The sequence below is a fragment of the Homalodisca vitripennis genome, chromosome 7 (genome assembly GCF_021130785.1).
Source record: "Homalodisca vitripennis isolate AUS2020 chromosome 7, UT_GWSS_2.1, whole genome shotgun sequence".
Lineage (NCBI taxonomy): Eukaryota > Metazoa > Arthropoda > Insecta > Hemiptera > Cicadellidae > Homalodisca > Homalodisca vitripennis.
The window spans coordinates 54,230,544-54,255,338 of NC_060213.1; the positions used below are offsets into that span (position 1 = coordinate 54,230,544).

Sequence of the window (24,795 nt, forward strand, 5' to 3'; positions counted from 1 at the left end):
TGATGTCACTTAAATTTAGGCAACCTTATGGATGTTCATAAGCGCCATATCACTAACTGCAAATGTTAAGATATTGGGGTGAAAGGGTAGATCGATGGTCTAGTCTACTGTGAGAGAGTACTGTTGGAGTTGGCAGGGCTCTTTAATTGTTAAGGGCTCTTGCTATCCTAGACATAATGGCATGCCTCCCCCTGCCTGCTTTGACTGAAGAGGATGGTGCAGAGCTAGCTTCCACTTATTCCGAGACTAATACCGAAAATCGTTTCTCATGGATCTAGCCAAGAGGTGTCCCCTACCCCCTACTTTTACCCATCCAGAATATCCTGTCACTCTTAAGCAATGCAATGGTCCTTTTAACTAAGTGCAACTTCTCAGCTTTTTGTTCTAAGACAACAAGAATGTGTTATGTAAAATGTCTAATATATAGTGCAACTTGTTCTCGAGATATCAAACCAAACTAAATCTTCTCTATTGCCATTCAGCATATTACAAGCATCGGCATGAATCAATAATTTATTCATCATCCTATATATATATATATATATATATATATATATATATATATATATATATATATATATGTTTTATGAATGCATTTTAATTGGTCAAATTATGTTTTTAAAATGCATTTCATAAACTCTTTAACACTATAATAAGACTTGACTATAATTAGGAACTTCTTCAAACTCTTTTTAAACATATTGATAGTCATTTTCATCCTGAAGTAGTCGGGAAGGGTGTTGAAAAATATAACTGAATTATAAAATATTCGTTTTTGGAAAAAAGTTTTATGATCTGGAATGTTAAATTTGTTTTTGTTTCTGATCTGATATTTATATTGTGACACAAGGTGTTGGAAAATTCCAGGGTTTTGTTTAAAGTAAAGTAGGGCATGAAAAATGTAAATTGAGGAAAAGGTAAGGATTTTTAATGAGTTGAATAACTGGTTGCAACTATTTTGCAAAATAAAAATCTGTTTTATGTAACTATTTTCAGAATCTCATACACCAACAGCATAAGAGAGATATGGAAAAATGACAGCATACTATGCAGTGAGCATCATGTCAATATTTATAAAACAAAACAATCTGTGAAGGTCAAATAATCCTGAGCTCAAGTTTCCAGCTAAATTTTCTATGTGTGAATGGTAATTATGGTTTCTATTTATCGAGATCTCTAAGAATTTTACAAACTGATCAGATTTCAACCACAACATCTCCAATGTGTATGCTCAATATATCGACTGATTAAGGTGATACTTTAAACTTTAAAATCAATTAAGCTAGTCTTTTCTGTATTAATAAGAAGACCGTTACTATATAACCATTGAATGATTTTGTTTCTGTGACTGAACGAAAGCATCCATCTCCATGACATTATGACATTTATCATTGATTACCAAGGAAGTGTCATCTGTGAACAGACATAATCCAGAACCTGCTATGGATCTTCTAATACCATTTACAAAGATGAAGAATATTAAAGGCCCTAATATGCAGCCCTGGGGCACACCAGCTCTGAAAAATTTGACGTCTGGGCAGCATTTCTTTAAAACACCACCCTCACCAGATGGAACGCTGTCATGTTGGTGACGAAAAACCAAATAGGATCGAAACCATTTTCCAGTTACACCTCTCACACCAATCATCTCAAGTTTTTCTAGAAGTCTCTTGTGAGGAATCATGTCAAATGTTTTTCGTTAGGTCAAAAAATACTCTTGATGTAGATTAACCTTTATCTAGTGCTTCACAATCCTGTTAATTAATGTGAAAATTGCGTTAACAGTTGATCTTTCCTTTACAAAACCGAATTATTTTCAAATAAGAAGTCACTCAGATAAATAAACAACCATAACCTTTTTAATTCAGCTTTTTCAAAAAAACCTTTGAAATGCAGATGTGATGGAAATTGGTCTGAAGTTATCAATTTCATCCAATTTTCCTCTTTTATGAAGAGGCTTTACAAAGGAAAGTTTAAGAGAATCAGAAAACAAGCCATTTTCAAAAGAATAATTTATTATATGAACAAGTGGTTGGATAAATAAAAGAGTGCAGTCTTTGAGCAGTTTCGAAAAGATATTGTCCAGTCCCGAAGATGTCTTGGTTTTTAGGGAACCTATGATGTCAACAATTTCAGTTTCAGAAACTGGAGTAAGGAAAGAAGGGGTGCCAAAAGTTTGGTTAGTCCAGTATGAAAATGCTGGCTATTGTCCTTGGCATTGGATTGCACAGCTACATTTACGAAGAAATCTTTGAAAGTATTTGCAACTGATTTTTAGTCTTTTATTAATGAACCATCCTCATTTTTAATGCTATCAACAGCATTTATAAAAGAATTAGTAGTATTACTATGGCAATTTATAATATACCAAGGTGTCTTGATTTTATTTGAAGAGTGATGTAATCTATCAAACACTACAGATGATGTAAAATTCCTTATAAAATCTCTATACTTCTTTTTCAGGAAAAAGTAAAACTGCTTTGGATCGTGAGAACTGTCTAAATCTTTTGTGAAGAACCATCACTCTCTGACCATGTCCCGCATTATCAATATTTCCTGGTTCAAGGGCACTTTGAAATTTAAAGATTTCGATGTAACCTTGACTTTCTTCTCTGGAAATGCCTGAACAAAAACAAACTGGACAGAGGAAGAAAAAGCCTGAAGACATGGGACCATGATTCACGCTGCAGCAGGTTTTTGAAAATCCGCACGTTATTGTTACAAAAAAGATCTTCTGTAAGAATAAAAAGATAATTTATACCTGGATTACTCTCCCTGCTAACAACTGAAACTTGGGCATGTTGATCAGACAATGTAGTAAACGGACATCACTGTAGAAGACACAATCGGACAAATCTGTATAGACAAGATCTATGAAAGATTTATAATTTTTTGTTCTCTTGTGAAAGATTTACTTTATTTACCAAACCATGGGACATCATCATATCCGTAAGATTACTAGTCTTGATACAACTATGAAACAAGTCAACGTTGAAGTCACCAACAATGACAGGTCTGGTATTTGGATTAATGATTCTTTCAAGACATGCATACAAGTGGTCATAAAATGAATTATTTTCCTCAAAAGAAGAAGAACAGTGCTCTGGGTTCATAAACAATGTCTAAGAATAAATGCAAACCATCGTACTGGATGTTGGCAGCTGAAAGCTCACAACAGCCTTCCAAGCAATAGTTTTCTACATGTACTACTCTACTCCCTTTTGCAAAACTTTACAACAAAAAGAGGTTACATTTTTATAACCATTCAAATGGGTAGCCTCAATGTAATAATGTCTCTGATATACAACAAATATTGGGATTTTCACATTGTAAAAAGATTGTCCATTGTATCAAGTTTCCTTGTTCATCCCAACTGTACATGATCATGAACTATCCATTACTTTATCTCTTGTGACAAATGCAATCGTATTTTCCTCCATGGAGTACATATCTATTCATATATATTTAAGGTTAATAATATTTCTTTCTCAAAAGCAGTAATTCTTAAAAATTACTATTGACAATGACACAGTTTACGAAATATAAAAATTATTCTACTATTCCAAAACGTACTTGACTTTCATTAACAATACCCTCTCCTATTTTAATACATTTAAGAAATTGTTAACACTAGAACTGATTAAATACACATTGCGAAAGTCTTAGAATGATATGTAAAGAATACATAACATTTCCAATGTATTTATTTTTTGGGTGAGGCCTTTCGAAACCAAAGGTTTCCTCATCAGCTATAATTTATTTTTTGGGCGAATTATAGCTGATGAGGAAACTTTTGGTTTCGAAAGGCCTCACCCAAAAAATAAATACATTGGAAATGTTATGTATTCTTTACATTTAGTAATATTTATGAGTTTTTCCAATTGCTCCAAGAGTCTTAGAAACAAACTTAGAATGATGTTTTGAGTTTTTGTATTATAGCATACAAGTTCATTACAGGTAAACCAGTTGAATGTATTTTATTTATATTCTCCATTTTTAAAAGCAATTGTTGGACACTTTTATGCAATCCTACACAAATTTAAGATTATATCATCTGTATGTATGACTTTGTTAGTATTAACATTTATTCCTACTGAAAAGCATAAAAAATATAAAAAAAGTTTCAAATATACCTTGCAAAGACTCAAAAATGCCTTGCCAGTAAAGAGCTTTATCCTTGTCAGTTACTAAATTAATTATCTGCCAATGAATTTTAAGAATTGATTATTTGTTTTCCTGAGATTGATGTGGTTTTTGAGGAAGAAAAACACATTATTATTTTAAATAATAGTACTAAATGTGTAAAAATGTAAATATATGCGCACATTAATATTAATAAGTTAGTACTTATTTTATTATTCGTGCAAGATTACTTAGTATTTTGTACCATGCTATGCAAGTATAGTTTATTATTCTTGAACTCATTAATCTATTAATCTTGAACTCATTATAATTAACTAGGGATCATAAACTATCACGTATTGTGATGTGCTTTTAATATAAGGATAGGATAGTACGATTAAATATTACAATCATACAAGTATAAAAGTTATATATTGATCACCATAAACAATAACATAAATGTACAACCATGTAACAATAAGCAACACCTTAAAATATTGCTATTTAACTCAACTATTGCCCTTTACATGACACAAACGAATTAATTACAGACAGGTTTGATTACTTATGAATATGTTCAATGACGCAAGTGGAGCTCTTACCTACAGTCACCTCGTTACACTCTAGATCAGCTGTTTGACATTGCTGAAGAGGGGGAGAGGGGTATTTACTTGCGTCTGAACATGATCTGTTCTTCCTCAGTAATGCATGCCACTGTCCCAAATATGTTCAAATCTCACACAAAACATTATACAATGATGTATATTACTAATTTTATACTAATTTTTACAATAGTTTTAGAGTATTTATAAAAAACTGTACAAAATTATGAACACAAACGTGTGGTGGCGGAGTCAGCGATATACCAGCCATACCTTTTATAATTTCTTAAATAATATGACAAAAATGTAGCACCTACTCGTTTTGAACTAGGACAGTACTAATACAAATAAGTAAAAATTCTAATACTTTTGTACAAATTAGCTATGAACAAGTTAACACGCACCACCAGCCCAGCCATTGTTTTTTAATACAATTTATTTTATAGAGTGTAGATTATGATACTGCTGTATAAATTAGTAAAACACAAGTATTAATTTATGGGATATTGTTTATAAAATTCCAGGCCAGGCCAGCGTCATGCATTTTGTCTGCCAAATATGAACCTTAATGCATTGTTTATTTGTTTTACTGGATTTAAGATTTGTTAACTTATGGTAATACTTATTTAAGCATACTATTATTACATAATTCCTCTATCAGTCCTGCTTGTTTTGTTTAAAAACTGTTTTTCTGTAATCATGCTTAGATTTAAAGGCTTCCTCTAAAAGAAACGAATTTTCATTGTTCATTGTACAGAGTACTTGAATTTTCCAGTTCATAACACTTGGTATCTTACTTCGTATGTGTAAAATGCACTGCATATTGGGGAAATAGAAGGAAATAAGGATTATTACATATATTAAAACATAAGTTTAAAACATAATTAAAAATTTCAGTTACTTTATGTCAGTTTGTTCTTGACATATCTTGGGGACAGATAGACAAACAGATCGAAAGACAGAAATTATTCTTACAGCCCCCTCGAGTGATAAGCTTCACCAATGATCTATTGTTAGCTTGTAAGTCTGGTCCTTATTATCCAAGGTAAGAGCATACTAAACCATGTGTTGCGTAACATGCTTCACTGTGGTTGCTTGCGAAATTTCAAATCTATATAATGTTCATTTCCTTCTCGAGATGTCCTTCGGACGTTAAGACGTACAATCATACAGTAAATAAACGTTTCTTTCCTTAGGCACACGAAAGAAAAATTATGTCAACCTACAGAGTGATAAGCTTCAATAATGCTCAGTCAGATCCCATGGAGTCATATGCACTACAATTGAATTCATTGTTGCCAGTATTTAAAAGCAGTTTCATACAAACTTTTAAGTATTTAAGTCAGTATGTTTTCGAGATATCGTGCGGACAGCCATACAGGCAGGTAAGTAGAGGGACAGAAATGAAACTTTTCCAGCCCCTCAAGTGATATGCTTCGCTAATGCTCAAACCATACTAGGTTTCTAGTGTTCTTATAAATAGATAAAAAAAAACAAATTTTTAACTTTTAATAAACAATACTTAATTTTCCAAAGATAAAAATAGATCTAGAAAAATAGAAATAGATTAGTTTAAATAGTTAAAAATAACTATTTTTAGCCATTTTAAAAATGTTTTGTTATAAAACTGACAAATATTTGGATTCTAAAAGCCTATAACTACTTGTGGAGAAAAATCAATTTTCTGCTTATCTTGTTTTTAAGTAAGTTATCTTAAAGGAATATTCCTTTAAAATAAAAAAAACCAACGCAGCTAAAAATTGTGTTTATTACATTTTTTGTACTCTTAGGACACGAAGCTGAGAAACCTCTCATTGCACCTAGTACTAAAAAGGATCTTTGTAGTGTTTCCGGAGTGACAGGATATTCAGGATGGGTAAGGTTTGGGGTAGGGGGCCTCCTGTTGAGATCAACGAGGAAGGAATTTTGGATTTATCTCAGTCATGTCTCTTTGGAAGAAGGGGTGTATCCCCCGCAATAGATTCGAACCCAATATCTCGACATTTGCGGTTCCTAATGTACCGCTTCTGGACATCCATAATGTTGTCCAGATATAAAAGCAACATCAGTTTTTGCTAAATCCAGTGTAGGTTCAAGTGGAAAGTATAAACCAGCCAGAAGTGAGCCCTCCTAGAGATATTCACTATCTTAATCCTGGTGCAAATTTCAAGCAGAATTCTTTTATAACTTCAACGGGTTCTGAGCAGAGGTCTATGGGTATGAGAGATGGACCAAACCCAAAAGAGTAAACATGTTTAAGGCTAAAACATAATTAATAAACTGTCCTAATTGGTTAAAAACTAATAGCCTCACAACACACCTCATAAATTCAGCTGACATTATATCCAATTACAATTGGCTTTATAATGATTGAAGCACCAGGATAGCTACTGTAGCAAATGACCCATTACTGATTCAATTAAGAGGTGACTTACAAGTCTGTTTTCTCTTTTAGCAACACAAACCAATCTTGATTAGAAAACTCAATTAACTTGTACGAATGAATCCGAATCATGAATTGCACCTCTGCTTGTTATTATATCCCTTATAATTTTATTTGAATGAAGGTCATTCAGGTTTATTTTGCAAAAATTAAGAACAAAACATTTGTTATAAAGAAAGCTTCCGTTGGGTTATAAACATATTATTGGTACACGGGTGTAAGCGCTTGGAAAACTAATTTTATTAAATGGCCAAAATGTATTGTAAAAAGATACTTTACTAACATTATCTTGCAGGATATTGCATAAATACCAACATTAGGGTATATTCAGTACATGTTTAAAATCAATAAACTTTTTTAAGAAAAAATTTATAGTGCTGTTCATAAATCTCACATGGTTAAACTCATTGATAGACGTAAATTGATAATCAACGATCTTATGATAATATTTAAACATTTATTAAATTAAATACTCTATAGAGTTTTATTTAGGTTTTTATATTTCTGTTATGTATTCAGAAGTTATTAATTTATTTTAGTCTCTAAATCACATGGAACTGTTAACAGTTTCGAGTAAAATAAAAATACTAAGAGGAAATAGTTAATTAGGATTGTAACTGTCTGTCACTAAAATTCGAATTTAGAATATTGTTGCAATTATGTCTTTGAGAAAGTTAAAGCCATTCCTATTGAAACAGAAATTTCAATAACGTTATTTTGAATTTCATAAAAATATGTATTCTAACTATGATCTGAACAAAGAAAAAGTGGCTATAAGAAATATTGTAGAATGGCTCCTTCTGTTGATTTGAGTATGTTTTGTTTTGTCTAATTTCGTTCGCAAATTAAAAAAGTGTGATAAATATGAAATGACTGACTGCTCTGTCACAGCAACAATTTTCTAACGAATGAATAAATAGATTGAAAAATTTGTATTGTATAATCAACTGCAATTTAAAAAGTGGACGTTACATAGACATTTAATCCAACTGTGGTGCCCAGCTACATTTTTAAGACCTGGACAGTATATTTTGAAATTTAAATATTACCAGATATCTACTGAAACAGCTAGTTTTTATATTCTCTATCTCATCTTGACAGATAGGCTGTGACTGTTAAAATTTTTTTATTCATGAATGAAAATAACGTAAACAGCTTTACGTTTACTAAAAAAGTAATTGAAGCAATTGAAAATTTGGGGGGGGGGGACAGACCCCTTGGACACCCTCGCTGGCTACGTCCTTGCCCACGAGACTACCACATACCGGGTGCCAGGTGGTGGCCGTGCTGTACCGGAGGTGGTTGGCCCGGCGGCTCGTCCGTCTCGTACGAATTCTCCCGGCTAGTCTCCAGGGAGCGCTGGGGGGTGGACATCTGGTGGGCCGTGTTCCGGAACTGGCTGGCGGAGCTGTTGGCATGTTGACCAACCGGGTAGTTGAGGTCACTCGTGTAATCACTGTCTTCTGAGTATCCGGCTGTAGAAAGGGCAGCATTTTATAAAATGGTTTATTCTAGTTATTTGTTCCTGTTATGCTTAATTCTATGGGAAGAGTGCAGCTATCTGTTATTTTTAACTACAATAGTAGTTAATGTTGTAGTTATAGAATTTCATCATGGTAAGATATTCTGAATTTCTGTAAGATAAGTTGCTGGATAAAGTGATTAACAACTTCTGAAAGACAATATTTTTTATCCTCTTCGAAAACGATTGCATCAAAGCAATAGGTCTATAGTTTCCAAACCCTTTGGTACCGCCATATAAAACATGTTTATACATTTTATAGATTTTGGATAGGGAGTTTATATAATATGGTTAGACATTTACTGAGCAGAAAATATGTATTCTTTACTCCAATCAAAGTATGGGCAGGTTGAGTCAAGACACTTTAAGACTAGCAAAACATTAATATAAATTACATATTTGACTTGTGTAGATTTAAACTAACCAAATTAAAATGACAAATAATTAAATACCAAATAAATATGTTATAATATTTTGAGTCCTGCACATTTAGAAACCACAGTTAAAAGGTTTATCAAATCCCTTCGTGTTTGCCGAGCATTTTCAAAGCAAAACTACGTTATTAGAAAGTTACTTTTAAGGTTAGTACATTTAAATAGATAGAAGGTAAGCACATAAATCACTACAACTAAAAATTGATTAAATGATACAAAACTATATGAACAAAAGTTAAAATGTTAAAAATATCAGCAATATTTTTGCATTGAAATGTCATATTTTATTGTTTGCTGTGATTGCGTACCAGCTACGTTTACGTTCTTGCGAGAGAGCAAAACAATAGGCAGAGACAATACTGAGACACACTCAAAAGACAGATAGAGAGAGATTTTCAATGTGACTTTACAGTGCGTTTGAATGAAAAGAGTAAATCACATCGCTGTCTAGGTAGTATGCATGAAACTACAGAGTTAAAACATAGAGTTTGACAAAGTAATTTAATCTAATAACATAAACTTCTCAACTGTATTTTCATTCCAGACGATCACTTTCATGAGTAAGTAAGATGTTTAAAAATATAAATGTGACAAATAACGTGTTTTAACAGATTAACTTGTTAACCAACACAATATTTCGGTTTATCTCAAATTTGAGGTTTGAGACACTCCAAATTTCATTAATGAAACACCTTAAGTTAAATTGTAACAAAACTATCATTGGAAGTATTTCATCATCTTCTGAAATATGATAGGAAATCCTAATTTTGATTGAGTAAGGAGTTAATATCCCAATGAGTGTCAGCAGAAAAGGTTCTAATCTTAGCTCACCGTGAAATTATCTTTTAAAATTTGAACTTCCCCAAAAAATGTAATTTCTTTTTTGATAAGATAGTTAAAATATTTATCATATATAGGCATATCACACAGAGTTGACATATTGAGAGACCTGGGAGTTATTTACACAATAGTCAGTGGCTAAGTTTATCAATGCCCGCTAAATTCTCTTCTTTTATATTATTTATTATTGTTGGTTAGATATAAAATGGACGAAAGGACAGAGACGTTTTGCTTTTTATTGCAAATTCTATTCTAGAGCTCCTTTGGTTGAAACAAATTAAATTTTTAATATTAAAGAAATATTGACTTGTTTCTTGATGTTTGATTTTTACACATTTAGCTTATGACTCAAGAAATGCAAAACGAGGGAGAAAAAACAGGAATCTATTATGAAGATTTATACATTTTTCTTCTTTAGCAAAATATATTTATCATGAAACTGCAAGAAAATCTAAGATTTAGGTCAAGAAAATTATAAGATTAAAAGGAAAGATCAGAATTTTTAGTTATTTTAAGGCGAAAGCTTTAAGTTATTTTGATACTTTCAAACTACCATATAAGGTTTAGTAATGACATTATAATAAATATTAATAAAAGGCCAGACTGCATAGCGTTACATATCCATCATGTATAACTACCATACATCATTATTTGCGTGACGTGTGGAAAATAGTAACTTAGCCTATACATATTATTTCGGAAAAACCTGCTCATATTACAATATTAATCAATATAATGTAATTTGAATAGTGAATAATTGTGCTCCAGTTCCTTTTATTGCAGCGTTTAGTATTTGACGCTGTCTCAGACAGGACTCCTGGAATCTGGAGTCATGTTAGTCTGAAGTGATCCAAAGAAAGTCGGCGACGAAGAAGCTCAAAACGAACCGTTACATCGTTTCGACATCAAAGACACCTATCAATAAAGTGAACTGGAGCAAAATTCAACACTCAAATTGAATCAATCCTTTCCACCATAGATACATTATGTATAATGTATTTCTTAAACAATTTCTAATGCATCACATAATCATCTCTGTATATTGAGCTTGGTAAAATATCATTCGGAATAAAAATAAGTAAATATATAAATGAATAATAATGTACTATACATTCTTTGTTCAGAAAGGTAATATCTCAAATATCGATTGCTTGAGTTCCAGAAGAAAGTTGTTTGTCAAAGAATAAGAATATTAATTAGTTGCAGACTTCATTTTATCCTCAGTCTAGACATGCTATATTTTCAAAATACCAGCTGGGTCATTTAGTTAGACTAGAGAATAAACACACATAAAACTGTGTAATTAACACGAATTTTTTCTAACACTGTCTGTCTTAACCAAGAGACATATACCTATCCATTAACTTACTTCTAAGATGAATACGTAGTACAAGACTAATGCTAATCCTTGTGGAATACTATATTATTTTACCACCCTGATAAAAAAGACATACTTTATATGTACCTATATACAATTTTGTCAGTTTAGCATGCCTGTTTCTACATACAATAAGGTCAAAATTTTTCTTCCTAGTATGAAGTTTTGATATAATAGTAAAGTAAAGCTGAGTACATAATTTGAAATTTAAATTTACGGCATTTAGTTAGAACGAAATTAAACATATTTCAACTGCTCTCTTAGCTATATTGTCTATACTAAACTTACAGTGGCCGAAATACTGCATTTGTCTCCGTGCCTGCTCAGCTCTCTGCTCTTGGTCCACGATACTGTTCAGGTACTCAAGCTTGCGCTGTAGATCTGCCGCCTCCGTGTTCTCAGGATCTGAAACAATAGACATAGTTCTCAGTATCTCGCGAGTACTCGTATTGTGATAGCCACTGGTGACGTAATCTCAGCTCTCTGTTCTAGACCCACAGATACCCGAGCTTACGCCCCTGTTGTCACTTTCGTGTTATCAAGGCAGCAACATCAGACATAGTTCTCAGTATCTCACGAATATTCGTATTGTGATGCTGCAACCATCGGTGACGCAATCTCAGCACCAGTTCCGAAATACAGATACCCGAGCACACTGCTGTTGTCACTTTCGTGTTATCAAGGCAGCAACATCAGACATAGTTCTCAGTATCTCTCGAATATTCGTATTGTGATGCTGCAACCATCGGTGACGTAATCTCAGCACCAGTTCCGAAATACAGATACCCGAGCTTACACTGCTGTTGTCACTTTCGTGTTATCAAGGCAGCAACATCAGACATAGTTCTCAGTATCTCACGAATATTCGTATTGTGATGCTGCAACCATCGGTGACGCAATCTCAGCACTCATTTCCGAAATACAGATACCCGAGCTTACGCTGCTGTTGTCACTTTCGTGTTATCAAGGCAGCAACATCAGACATAGTTCTCAGTATCTCGCGAGTACTCGACACTCGTATTGTGTAGCCACTGGTGACGTAATCTCAGCTCTCTGTTCTAGGCCCACAGATACCCGAGCTTACGTTTCAGTTGTCACTTTCGAGTTATCAAGATAGCAACATCAGGTATAGTTCTCAGTATCTCACGAATATTCGTATTGTGATGCTGCAACCATCGGTGACGCAATCTCAGCACTCATTTCCGAAATAAAGATACCCGAGCTTACACTGCTGTTGTCGCTTTCGTGTTATCAAGGCAGCAACATCAGACATAGTTCTCAGTATCTCACGAATATTCGTATTGTGATGCTGCAACCATCGGTGACGCAATCTCAGCACTCATTTCCGAAATAAAGATACCCGAGCTTACACTGCTGTTGTCGCTTTCGTGTTATCAAGGCAGCAACATCAGACATAGTTCTCAGTATCTCACGAATATTCGTATTGTGATGCTGCAACCATCGGTGACGTAATCTCAACACTCAGTTCCGAAATACAGATACCCGAGCTTACGCTGCAGTTTTCACTTTCGTGTTATCAAGGCAGCAACATCAGACATAGTTCTCAGTATCTTTCGAATATTCGTATGGTGATGCTGCAACCACCGGTGACGTAATCTTAACACTCAGTTCCAAAATACAGCAACTACAGCAACAACAGGCACAGTTCTTAGTATCACGCGAATACTCGTATTATGGTTATAGCAAAAACTGTTGTCTCTTTTATATCTGAACAAGCAGACAGATTATTTTGTCAGCCAGTACAACATATAAGGCCCGGAAGATGGACTCAATTTCCGTGCAAAATTTGATAGTCTATGCGGATATAATTTGCATTAATGTGGTTGTAACTTGAGCTTTTAGGAAAAATATTTTGGAATGCTCACTTGGTGTCAAGGCTGTCACAAGTCTGTACACTAGGGCATTCTGTTTCCTGCCCGCTTTAACTAAAGAGGTTAGAATAGAGCTGGACTTTCCTTCTTCCTAGGTGATACGATTGAGATATATCTTTATATAGGATATCCTAGTGCAGGGTACTGGGTACAGCAAAACCCAATTTCTCACTTATATCTACAACCCTATGCATGTCCATGAGCGGCACATCACTAAACAAAATGTCGAGATTAAAATACATTTCGCTATTTAATAAATTATTTGGAATTCTCCCGATATAAGAAAGAATAACTTTAAATCTTTAAAAAGTAAGAGAAATATTTTAATAAAGTAATATATTGGTAGCTTTGCACCACACAGTAAAATGTAGTCGGCAGTAAACTAGTTGAACGTCAACTGTAGCGACAGAAAACAGCAGTAAAGTTAAAAGGACGAAATAATCTGTTACTTAAGTTTATAAGAGATAAACGTAATCGCGTAACCACGGGAAATATAAACATGTATAACGTTTATGCTTGGCAGTAAAGATGGGACAGAACATCAGATTTATTCAATATGAATAATTCATAGTTGAGGCGTTGTGTTCTGTAGCAAAAGACATGTACTTTACATTACACAATAACAATTGTATTTACCTATCTTAATACGTTGAGCAAACAGTACATGGCGAAATAGGACTTGTTCTTTAAAATACGTTTTAGATTTGAAATGTCTGTAATGTTATTTTGTGCAAAAACAGGCACAGTTCCATACCTCCACTGCTGGTCTATACTGAATGAAGAAATGTAATATAATAAAGCGCGTCTGCCGCAGTAAACGTGTTGACGTACCTTAGTTAAAAGCAACCGCAAAATTGTTCAGAAAGGTTGCTGGAAAGAAACATGTATCAGTCCACTCCTAGCCTCGGCCAAGAACGTAGCCAGGAAAGAATTTGGGGGGGAGGATGGGTGTTGTAGACAACTGATATTTTCCCGTAGTAGGACAGAAAGTAAGGCTCCATTTTGTTCCTTAAAAAGTTCTCAACTCGTTTTTTTTAGAACGATATTTACAGTACATGTTAGTAATACTGAATTACTAAAATAATAATAATAGTCGTTTATTATAAAAGCAATTGAAAAACTTTTAAATGAGTGGTCCGAACCCCTTGGACCCCCTCACTGCCTACGTCCTTGGCCTTAACGATCGTTGTGCAACAAGATTTCAATAGCATCCACCATGCCCATTGGGTTGTCAAAACAAACAATCATTGCTCTGATCGATCAGCTTTGTTGGAACGGTACTTTTTCGGTTTATTGATACCCAATTCTACACGCTAAAAATTGTACAGAACCCATCCTATAGTGTGCTAATGTAAGAAGGGAGCATTTAAGACGAGAAAACATGAAGTAGCCGGTCGCTCATCGGGTAAGCAAGTTGATTCTCGAATAAGCCGGTCGACTCCTGGGTAGGCCGGTCGGCGCTCGAGTAGGCCAGGGGACCATCGAGTAGGGTGATAAGGCGTTCGACCGTGAGTAGCGCGGTTTCCTCGAGTAGGGTAATGACCCTTGGTTAGTTCCGAAAGTTATGTGGTAAGTTAGGTGAGTTTTCATTAGTTAACTTGAAATAATAATCATAATAATAATAGATAAGTCATGGAAACTTAGGGCAGGTCAGCTGGTCTTCGGGTAGGTCCGACAGTCAGGTCTTAACCTAGTTTGGTTAGGTAAGTTTTTATTAGTTTACCTCCTAAGAAACGGGTTTCTTCTCCAACTCCCGATTCAGTTCCCTTTATAGGTTAACTTCGTCAATAAACACCGTTAGTATAATTACTGAGTAATTAATGGGCGGTCCTACATTAAAAGCGGAAAGCCGAATTGAAATGAACCATATGTGCTTAGTTCCCTCTCTTAATGAGGTCGATTATCAATTATTAAACCCAATTCACCGTGAAGCGATCATTATCTGGATTCAGGAGCTAATTAATATGCGGAGAGGTTATGTTGTCACAATAACGAGGTTACCTCGTCTATCATTCATGAAACAACCTGTTACATGAATTAGTAATTACTACATAGTATAACACAATTTGTAATAAATTTGCCTGTACTGAGGCACTAAAAATTAAATCCTATATTATGCGTTTGAGGAGTGTGTATATATAAAAATGTATTAAAACACTACGTTCCATCCAAAGTTCAATGATTCAGAGTCAAACAGGATCTACAAAATTGTAACTTATAAAACACTGGACTCTCGATATTTCATATCTTTTAATACCTAATATAAAATAATATATTTATTAACAAGGAAATCTACTCCCAGCGTCGGGTTGGCGAGCTTGGTGATTGTGGTACATTCTCACTGTAAATGAACACGGATAGTAGTTTCTAATTCAAAATTATATTACTTTGGTTTTAGTATGATCTGTTCTGAAATAATTTTGACGTACGTTACCATTGGAGCGAACGCACTGTCCATAGATAGTGTTACTATTGTATAAATCTTAAAACAGAGGTTGCAAGCATTTTCAATTTATCTGCTACAAGCCAATGACGACCTTACTGTACATTAAGAAAGCTCTGCCTAAAGACTCTAAATCAGCCACCGCTTACCGCTTATCAGTGGTGCTTGTCGACTTTGGAATAATCTCCCGGATCATATCAGAGGTATTCGTAGTCGGGAACGGTTTCGGGGGGTGCTTAGGGACCATCTGTTTTGGGCCTCGTCGGGTTGACGATATCGTGGCATAGGGTATGGGACGATGGCTTTGTATGAATGGTGATGGATGAATGTCTGTTAATTTCCTTGTAAGTTTTATTCTATTTATTTATTTTTAGTTTCATAGAGAACCTTTATTTCATTTTATTACTTTATATAAATAGAGATTATAATTTTTGATTGTAAAATAGTAATGTAAACTGTATTGTGGCTCTTGTTTTACAGTAATAGTAGAGTTTATTAATTTATGGTTAGGTGTAAGAGAGGACGTAATAGTCCTAACCTCGCCAATTGAATATGTTTTACGTTGTATTCAATAAAGACATTTTTCATTTCATTTCATTTTTTCAGCCCTAGCTGCATAAGCGAGAAATTGAGGTTTTATGAGAGAAATAAAAATAACCCCACACTGCTCATCAAATACGAAGAAAACTTAAAATAAAAAAAATCACGATTCTTACTTAATAACAGAAGTACGCCAGGCCACGGGTCGCACAGGCTTTACTAAGTTGTATGAAAATTTCAAATTTATATCTCATTTAATTCTTAAGATGTCCTGTGGACATACAGACAGTCATGCAAAAAATAAGTTGACACGTAAATGACTTCTGACTGAACTCATTGTTTTAGAAATGAAGTTTGATGCACAATTTAAAGTGTACGTACTTTGTCAATCAATTAATTTTTGTTAGGTTCCTGGTCATGAGGGGGTCACTGGGAACGAAAGAGCCGATGCCATGGCCCACTAAGGTTCAGCGTTCTATGGTCTTTTAAGATTGTGAGACGGTCTTTGGGGCTGTCTCAAAGTTTGATCACGCTGAACATGAGAGAAGGTGGACACTGCAACCGGGTCTGAGGGTGAGCACACTGGTCCTACAGTCGCCTCTCCCAACTTCTCTCCTTAAGTAGATCGGTGTTTCCTTAGGTTGTGGGTCTGATTACTGGACATGATCACCTGAAGAAATATTCCACAGTCGGCATTCTCTGGGAGAATCCGCTTCGTACAATGCGTCACGGCAAGAGGAAACTGCTAAACACCTGCTCTTTGTTCGTTTTGGAATAGTCAGGGAGCGCTACGCCATATTTGGTAATCTAGACAAGAAGAGTAAATTTCCCCAGGAAGACCTAATCTGTTATTTCTGCGATTTGTGGAACTGATAACATCGTAGACAGATAGGCCTCACGATACCTGTCGATAGGGTCTTTTCTGGGATGCGCAAAAGACCCTCGAGGCGTAAATGCGTAGTATTAGGACGCTGCTTAGAAGAAGTAGACGATATCTTTGTCGACATATCTTGCCACAAGATAAAATCACAAGTTGAAAAAAAATTTAAATTACGTTTCATATCAGTGTTAAAATGATTAAATGCTGCACATCAAGTTACCTTAAAATTATGATTTATTTGTTGGGATAGTTAGGCTACATGTGTTAATATATCACATGTTTGAATTGTGGGCGTATTGAGTTTCTTTTAAAATGAACTAATTCTGCTATTTTCTCGTTGTCATCATGGTTACTATAAGACCAATATAAAATAATTTTCCAATGCTTAGCAAAGTCCATGATGTTGCATGTAACATCATTAAACTCAGTGTTCCTCATGTATAATTGAAGCTTTATGCACAGTTTCCAGTCTATAGGTCTTTTTTCAAGATATCGTATGGACAGATAGACGGACAGACATAAGTGAAATTTTCCAGCCCCACGAGTGATAGGCTTCACTAAAGCTCACCTTATAAATACACGTAACGCAGCTATAGTGAGAATGGTTAATTCAATATGAATATTCAGTTAATTTCCATTTCACCTTCTGCTTAATGCAGCATCTGAATAATAAATAGTGGCCAGTTGAAATACGCGGGTTTATGCGTAAAATAAACTTATAATTATACTATCGCATCTTTTATATTCATGAAAAAACTAAATTTTCGAATTAGTTTAGTTAAAAAGTGGTTTCTTTAGAAATGAAGACACTTATGATTACGATACCTTATAATATATAAATATATATAGATATAAAAACTGTGGATTTTTACTGAACTCACTATAGCTTAGGCCAAGGCTTTATGATATTTGCAACAACGTAAAATTGTCAAATTTATATTGAAAGTTAGATAATAGCATACTTTAAAATATCTGGCTTGAAAATAAAAATACACCAAAAGTATATTATAATTTATTCTTACTTCAACAAAATATCTTTCAATATTTCCAAGAAAATTTTGTTGAAGTAAGAGTACGATCTCAACTAATATATATTTAAGTCAGTATTTGGGGTTGTTATAAAAAGTAGTTTTATAGAAAGCTTTACAAAAAAACTGAAGTAAGGTGAAATAAAATACTATGAAATATTATATTGTATTCATGCTGATAAAAATATTAACATTGCAAATTTTGTTACTTTCTCTTATAAAATGCAAAAATATGCAAAACTCGTACTTTAAATACTTTATAACAAGATTTTGAATAAAATGAAAAGAGTAAAAATCTTCTGTAGAAGTAGAGAAAGAGAAGGTAAGTTCCGACTTACACGGGTGTCACCGAATTGGAGGGTGATCGAGTCATCGATTAGAGTGGCAATCCCCGCACACCTGCCAAGCTATCCGAGCTGCAAATTAAGTTACAGCTACCGACTTGCACGGCTGTCACCAAACTGCTGGGAGATCGAGTCTACTATTATGGTGATAGTCTGTACACCTGGCAAGCTATCCGAGCTGCAAATTAAGTTACAGCTACCGACTTACACGGCTGTCACCAAACTGCTGGGAGATCGAGTCTACTATTATGGTGATAGTCTGTACACCTGGCAAGCTATCCGAGCCGCAAATTAAGTTACAGCTACCGACTTACACGGCTGTCACCAAACTGCTGGGAGATCGAGTCTACTATTATGGTGATAGTCTGTACACCTGGCAAGCTATCCGAGCTGCAAATTAAGTTACAGCTACCGACTTACACGGCTGTCACCAAACTGCTGGTAGATCGAGAGAACGATTCGAGTGGCAATCCCTGCATTCATGCTAAACTATCTGAACTTCAAGGTAGCCAACTTTATTCTCTGATACTGTAATCTTCTTTCTTAAAGTATTTGATATTATTTTTAGTTAATCAGTACTTCTGTCAGTAAACTAAAGTTGACATAGTAGATGCAGTCTTACTTTAACAACCGAACTCCAGGAGCTCCCTCTATATGTTTAATGTTCAGTCATATTTGTGATTTAGTGGGGGGGGGGGGGGAGGTGTATGAGTGGAGTTCATTCATACTAATACTAGTATTAATAAAACTTTCCGACACGTATATTGTTAATTAATAGTTATTATAGAATTGCTTAAGTTTAATCGTATTTTGTTGCCATTGATGTAAAATCCACGTTACAATATTTACTGACACTTTGGTATTTTTAGAAATAGTAAAAGTAGCAGTCCAAAATAAATAAAATATTAAATTTTAAAGAATAGAAACAAAATTAAATTGTTCCATAAATAGGGAATGCCACGAAACATATAGTTGGAAGAAATTATTATGTACACGTTGAAACTCATTTCCTTCCAGTTATAACGACAGTGGTCATTTTATTCACCGTACTTAAGTTGTGCAATTGCATCGAGTAGTCATAACAGTATCACCAATACAGCTAAACAGCTATACATTTGGCTCACAGCAGTCGAGAATTCCCTGATCTGAGTACGTGAGCCCATGCCAAGTGATGGTGCACAACTATAATGATATCATGAACTTACCATTACATAGTGCATCCAAATCTGTTGCACACATCATTGATCTCGTTTCAATAGTTTGGACCATGCTTCTCAAGCTTTTAAAAACAAAAATGTTCAATTCCAAGCCAGCCAGTCCAATCTTACCTTTCATATATGCGCTTCTAATATTTTAAAACTTTCTAAGGGCAGAGAAAACTTCGCCTAACATAAGTACGTACAAATTGTTCAAAATCTCAATTTGGTAGGCTAACTGAAAAAAAAAAACTAAAAGAAAACTTGAAAGATATGCTAAGAGATCAAAGGAAGACGAGGAAGAAGAAACAGATGCTCGAATACTTTAGTAAACACAATTTTGCAGTATTTTTTGCAAATAGAAAAATCATTTTTCTGACACTCAGGTACACTTATTTCACCAAACCTATTACACTATCGGTCTGAAACCTTTTCCTGTAGTGTATAGATGTATACTCTATCCTGTTAATTAACATGTTTAGGATGTAAGTGTTAGAAATTAATAATATTTTGTTTATAAAAAATTGAGATTTTTGAGCGTTTTTCTTAAAAAAAAAACTAAATTAATATCTGCGATTACTTATAAATAAGTAATTATTGCTCTAAAAGATATAAATAAACAGTGTACGAAGTTTTACATCTGCAAATCTACTGTTTTTTTCTCTAAGTGTACCTGAACCAGTTTTTTACTGGGGTAGATATGGACTACAAGGTCCACTTGATCATGCGATTGTCATTGATATTGTGGAGTCCTGCGGTAAATCATTTGAATACTGTGAAGATTGTCAAAGAATCGTTGTAATAGCCAACTTTTGCTATGTCTAGGATGTACAGTATAATGTCAAATGATATCGTCTTAACGTTGAGTGTAATTTATTGGCATAGATACTGATCGTCTCAGAGCACGAAGTTCTTGGCTAGTTATGATGTAAAATCTAAACTGCCTATCAGCTCTATGGGTTTCCTAACTAGCCGTAAGAACTCCAGTTTGTGGAGTAAGAAGAATATCAAAGCTACGGAAAGGCATGAATTAGATGGTCCATCTTTCCATTCCATGTATGGAAGTCGGATTATTATTTTTATACGGTTATTATTATCAACAATGACAATGCTCACATTTATTTCTTTTCCGATGTATGTCCTAGTTCATCCTTATTTACATTCATGACGGTGTGCGTAACATTACTCAGTTAAGCTCAATCCCAGTTAAACTTATCCTTCACGAAAATTGACTTCCTGACAAAATAACGCTCTAGCAACGTAACGTATTGGCTGAACTTATTCCATGGTCGATTTATCTCCCTTAGCTCTTAATGACCTTAATCTCATTAAAATTCAAACTGTGTTGCCTCTAATAATTTACATTATATATCAAAAGTAATAATGCTAAATAAACATTTTGGCTGTCATATCTCAATCCAACACACAGTTTTGCTTTCATACAACCCATTCATTCACCAATTGTTTTCACTTCCAGCACCAGTATCAATATTCAAAAAGTATAGTGTTCCAATTATCAGCCAAAAATTTGAAGACATTATAAAATGCCTTTGACGTTAAAAACGCTTTAGACGAATTTTGTAACGTCTTGGGCGTCACGTTTTTATGGAATCATCCTGAACGTAATCTAATGGTTAACGGAAATCCCCGATAAACAAATACCTCTGTATTCTTATTGGCCACGTTCAATTTCACCATGATAACCTAAGTCTGTCGATAACATAACTCCTTGGTGAAATCAATTCTATTGTTTGACTTGTCACTTTAGCATATTTGAATCCTTATTTGCATGGAGCACCTTTTTAATCGACGCCTTAAATGTAGTAATATTTGATAACCCAAAACCCTTTAATATACTATAGTTTCCTTATGATATAATCCTCTGTAACTCAAACTACTTGGTGAAATTGATTAATTGAATAATCAAACCATCGGATTAAATAATGTTAAGTAAAGTTTACTATATTTCCTTGTTAATCTAATATTTTAGATGAATACTTATTGGATAATCGCCGGATCAACTTGATTATTATAAATAAATAGAGGATAAAGGGGTACAGTAATAAGTACACGAAAATAGCACACCGAATAAAATACAACTTATGTTCAGTGAAGATGAAATTTAAAAACACTGAATACCTGAAGAAACTCAGACTTTTTCTGGAATAAAACCTTAGCGAAACTTTAACGTTTCTCTCGTGACCTTTAGTGCTTTTCAATAAAGCCCAAGATAAAGAGGATAAAAACAAAGAAACAAGGAAATCAAATCATTAATATTTTCTGTTGTCTTCAATTGAATTGTTGGAAGCCTCTGAGTCGGTGTGAAATTTAAATCAGCGTGTACATACCTTAATATTTACTAATTAATTGTTTTATGTCCTTAAGTTTGGTTATTTTCACTAATTTAAGTTGTCAATTTCCACAAATATAATGGATAACAGACCTAGATGCGTTTAATATAGAATTCATTGGCAACAATTAAGCAGCTAAGTAAATTAATGTGATCTTAGGGTTGCACATAAATTTATTAAATCATCATAGAAATAAACGATCAAAAAGGAGTTGGAGATAAAGAAACGATTTTCTGTTGTCATCAGACTGACTTTATCTTCTCCAGACTCCTCCTCCCCTTCCCCTTACCCACCCACCACCCCAATATTACACCCTGGGTAACCACCGAGCTATCAACTCTTCCCCAGTCGGGGACTGTACTGTACCATCTCAGAGTTGCTCAAAGCGTTCACTTATTTTCAACAGACCTCATACGGACACTTGTACAAGAATACTTTGATTCAGCAGTTTGGATGGAAGACTTTGTTAATAATATGCGACTATTATGTATTGAAATTCTATATAATACATTATCGTACATTTATCGTACACTAACTCCTTGGCTGAACGTTATAAACATGGCCATCTCAACTTTGATTAAATATTGAGAAGATATCAAATCATCCTAGTATGGATATTGTAAAAGTTTCTATGTCAACCTTAACTAAATATTGGAAAGTCATTCATGTTCTTGTTGACCTTGATCAAACATTAAACACATGTTTATATCATCCTTGGTTGGATATTGTAGAACTGTTCAGGTCAATCTTAGTTGTATTTGGGAAGAACTTCATATCATTCTAGATTGGATGTTGTAAAAATGTCTATGTCAACCGTAACTAAATAATGGAAAGTCATTCATGTTCTTGTTGACCTTGATCAAACAATAAACATATATTTATATCATCCTTGGTTGGATATTGTAGAACTGTTCAAGTCAATCTTGGTTGTATTTGGGAAGAACTTCATTTCATAATACACTGGATATTGTAAAAGTGTCTATGTCAAACTTAAGTAAATATTGAAAAGTCGTTTACTTTACTGCTGATTGGATACTGTTAAAAGTCCTTGTTAACGTTGATCAATAAAATGAACACATAAATCATATAATCCTCGGTTATTTATTTGTAAAACTTTGTCAACCCTTGTTTGAATACTTACAACATATTCAGACCATCGTTGGATAAATATTGGAAACGCTAAATCATATACTCTTTGTTCCTAATATAATCGTGTCAACCTGGGTTAAATACTGGAAAGGCACTAATGCCATGCCACCTTACGACGTTTACTGCCAAGTTGTGTAATTTACTAATATTAATTGTTGCCTAAGAAAATGACCAAAATTAACGTTTTCCTAAGGAAACTAATAAAATTAACAATTGTATTGTTAATATCAGACATACAGTAACTGAAAAAGGAGTTCTTACGTTGACGTCATTCAGTCCTAACAAAAAAGTTACAGTAGTACCCTTTCTAGTTACCTTTTATGTTTCTTGAAGTAGATTTATTGTTAAACTAGTTTCCATGAATTTCTTATAAAAGTTTTAAAATGATCTAAGTCAGATTCCATAATACTGAAAGCTTTATGGAATTACAAAAGGCATCTTTTAAATAAACAAAATTCTCATAAATTTTAAGAATATTTACTATTATTTTTATTATTGTACACCGAGGACAAGAGGAAAATTAAGAATTTAAGCATGACATTTAATACTTCGATTTACTTAAGTTACTCTTTATATCTCACGAAAAGCACTTTATACATTAAACGGATGTATTATTTAACTTACGAAATGTGTTTTTAATCTGAAGAACTATTTGTAAACATAGAACTATCTTTTTAGTTCTCAGTACAGTATGTGAGTGGTTGAAAGATACTGGGAGATATAGAGGATAAAGAGGTTGGTTGTAAGAGGAGTAGTTAGGGAGAGGTGAATATGTGGCGCCCGGTGGTGGGGGGGGGGGGGGGTTTGACAAGGTAGATAATGTCATATGACAGCATGCATCGTTCCCTTTCCGGTCCTCTAAACTGTGGGTTACGGTTATCGTTGATGTTATGTAAAATATAGTTAACAGTGCTTAAGTTGTGATATTGGATAATACGGTGATGTAAAGCAAATTAATATATTACAATTATAAATTATGAAACACACATGGAGATATCTATTAATATTCTATACTCACTTGTCGCTCACCTCCATGGGCATTGCATAAACATTTTTTGACAAACCTCATCTTGAAATGGAACAAACAAGTAACTCAAGAATATTATAGTTCAAATCTTTGATTACATTTCTACATTTGAAACCAAACAACGAGAACCTATAGCTGCTGCTAATTTAGCTGAGAGTAAGCAAAGCCTCCGACTCGGGAGCTGGAAAAATTAATTTTGTGTATCTGTCTGTCTACATGGTATCTTTACATCGAATTTATAAATAAATAAATAAATATATAAATAATATACTAAATAATATATACTGTATATATATATATATATATATATATATATATATATAAAACTTCATGCAAAATTGTATATATATTTAAAAAGAATATGCTCATAATATCCTTCTTTTACAAAATGAAATTGCGTGCCAAGGCGCAAAAACTGATAGTAATACATATAGAGTTTACACTTTACAGTATAAATTAAATATATTTGAAAGAAAACTAGAATGTTTGCCCTGATATTTTAATTTTAAAATCGGCACAAAACTATTAAACAACAAACTATAAACTACTATTGACTGGAAAACATAAAAATTTGTATTATCAAGATTTCTTTATTCCTCCATAC

The 24,795-nt window shown here is 33.8% G+C and overlaps 1 protein-coding gene across 1 annotated transcript in view; it reads right to left on the reverse strand.

Annotated features, from left to right (window-relative positions):
* The window catches only part of LOC124366714 (phorbol ester/diacylglycerol-binding protein unc-13-like), a gene marked incomplete at its 3' end in the record, with an annotated part of 350,859 nt that overhangs the window by 7,053 nt on the left and 319,011 nt on the right, over nt 1-24,795 (reverse strand). The window contains exons 7-8 of the mRNA XM_046823315.1: nt 11,630-11,746; nt 8,433-8,642 (exon numbers count right to left, since the gene is read on the reverse strand). Of these exons, the coding sequence (XP_046679271.1) occupies nt 8,433-8,642; nt 11,630-11,746 (327 nt within the window). The remainder of the gene's footprint in view (nt 1-8,432; nt 8,643-11,629; nt 11,747-24,795) is intronic.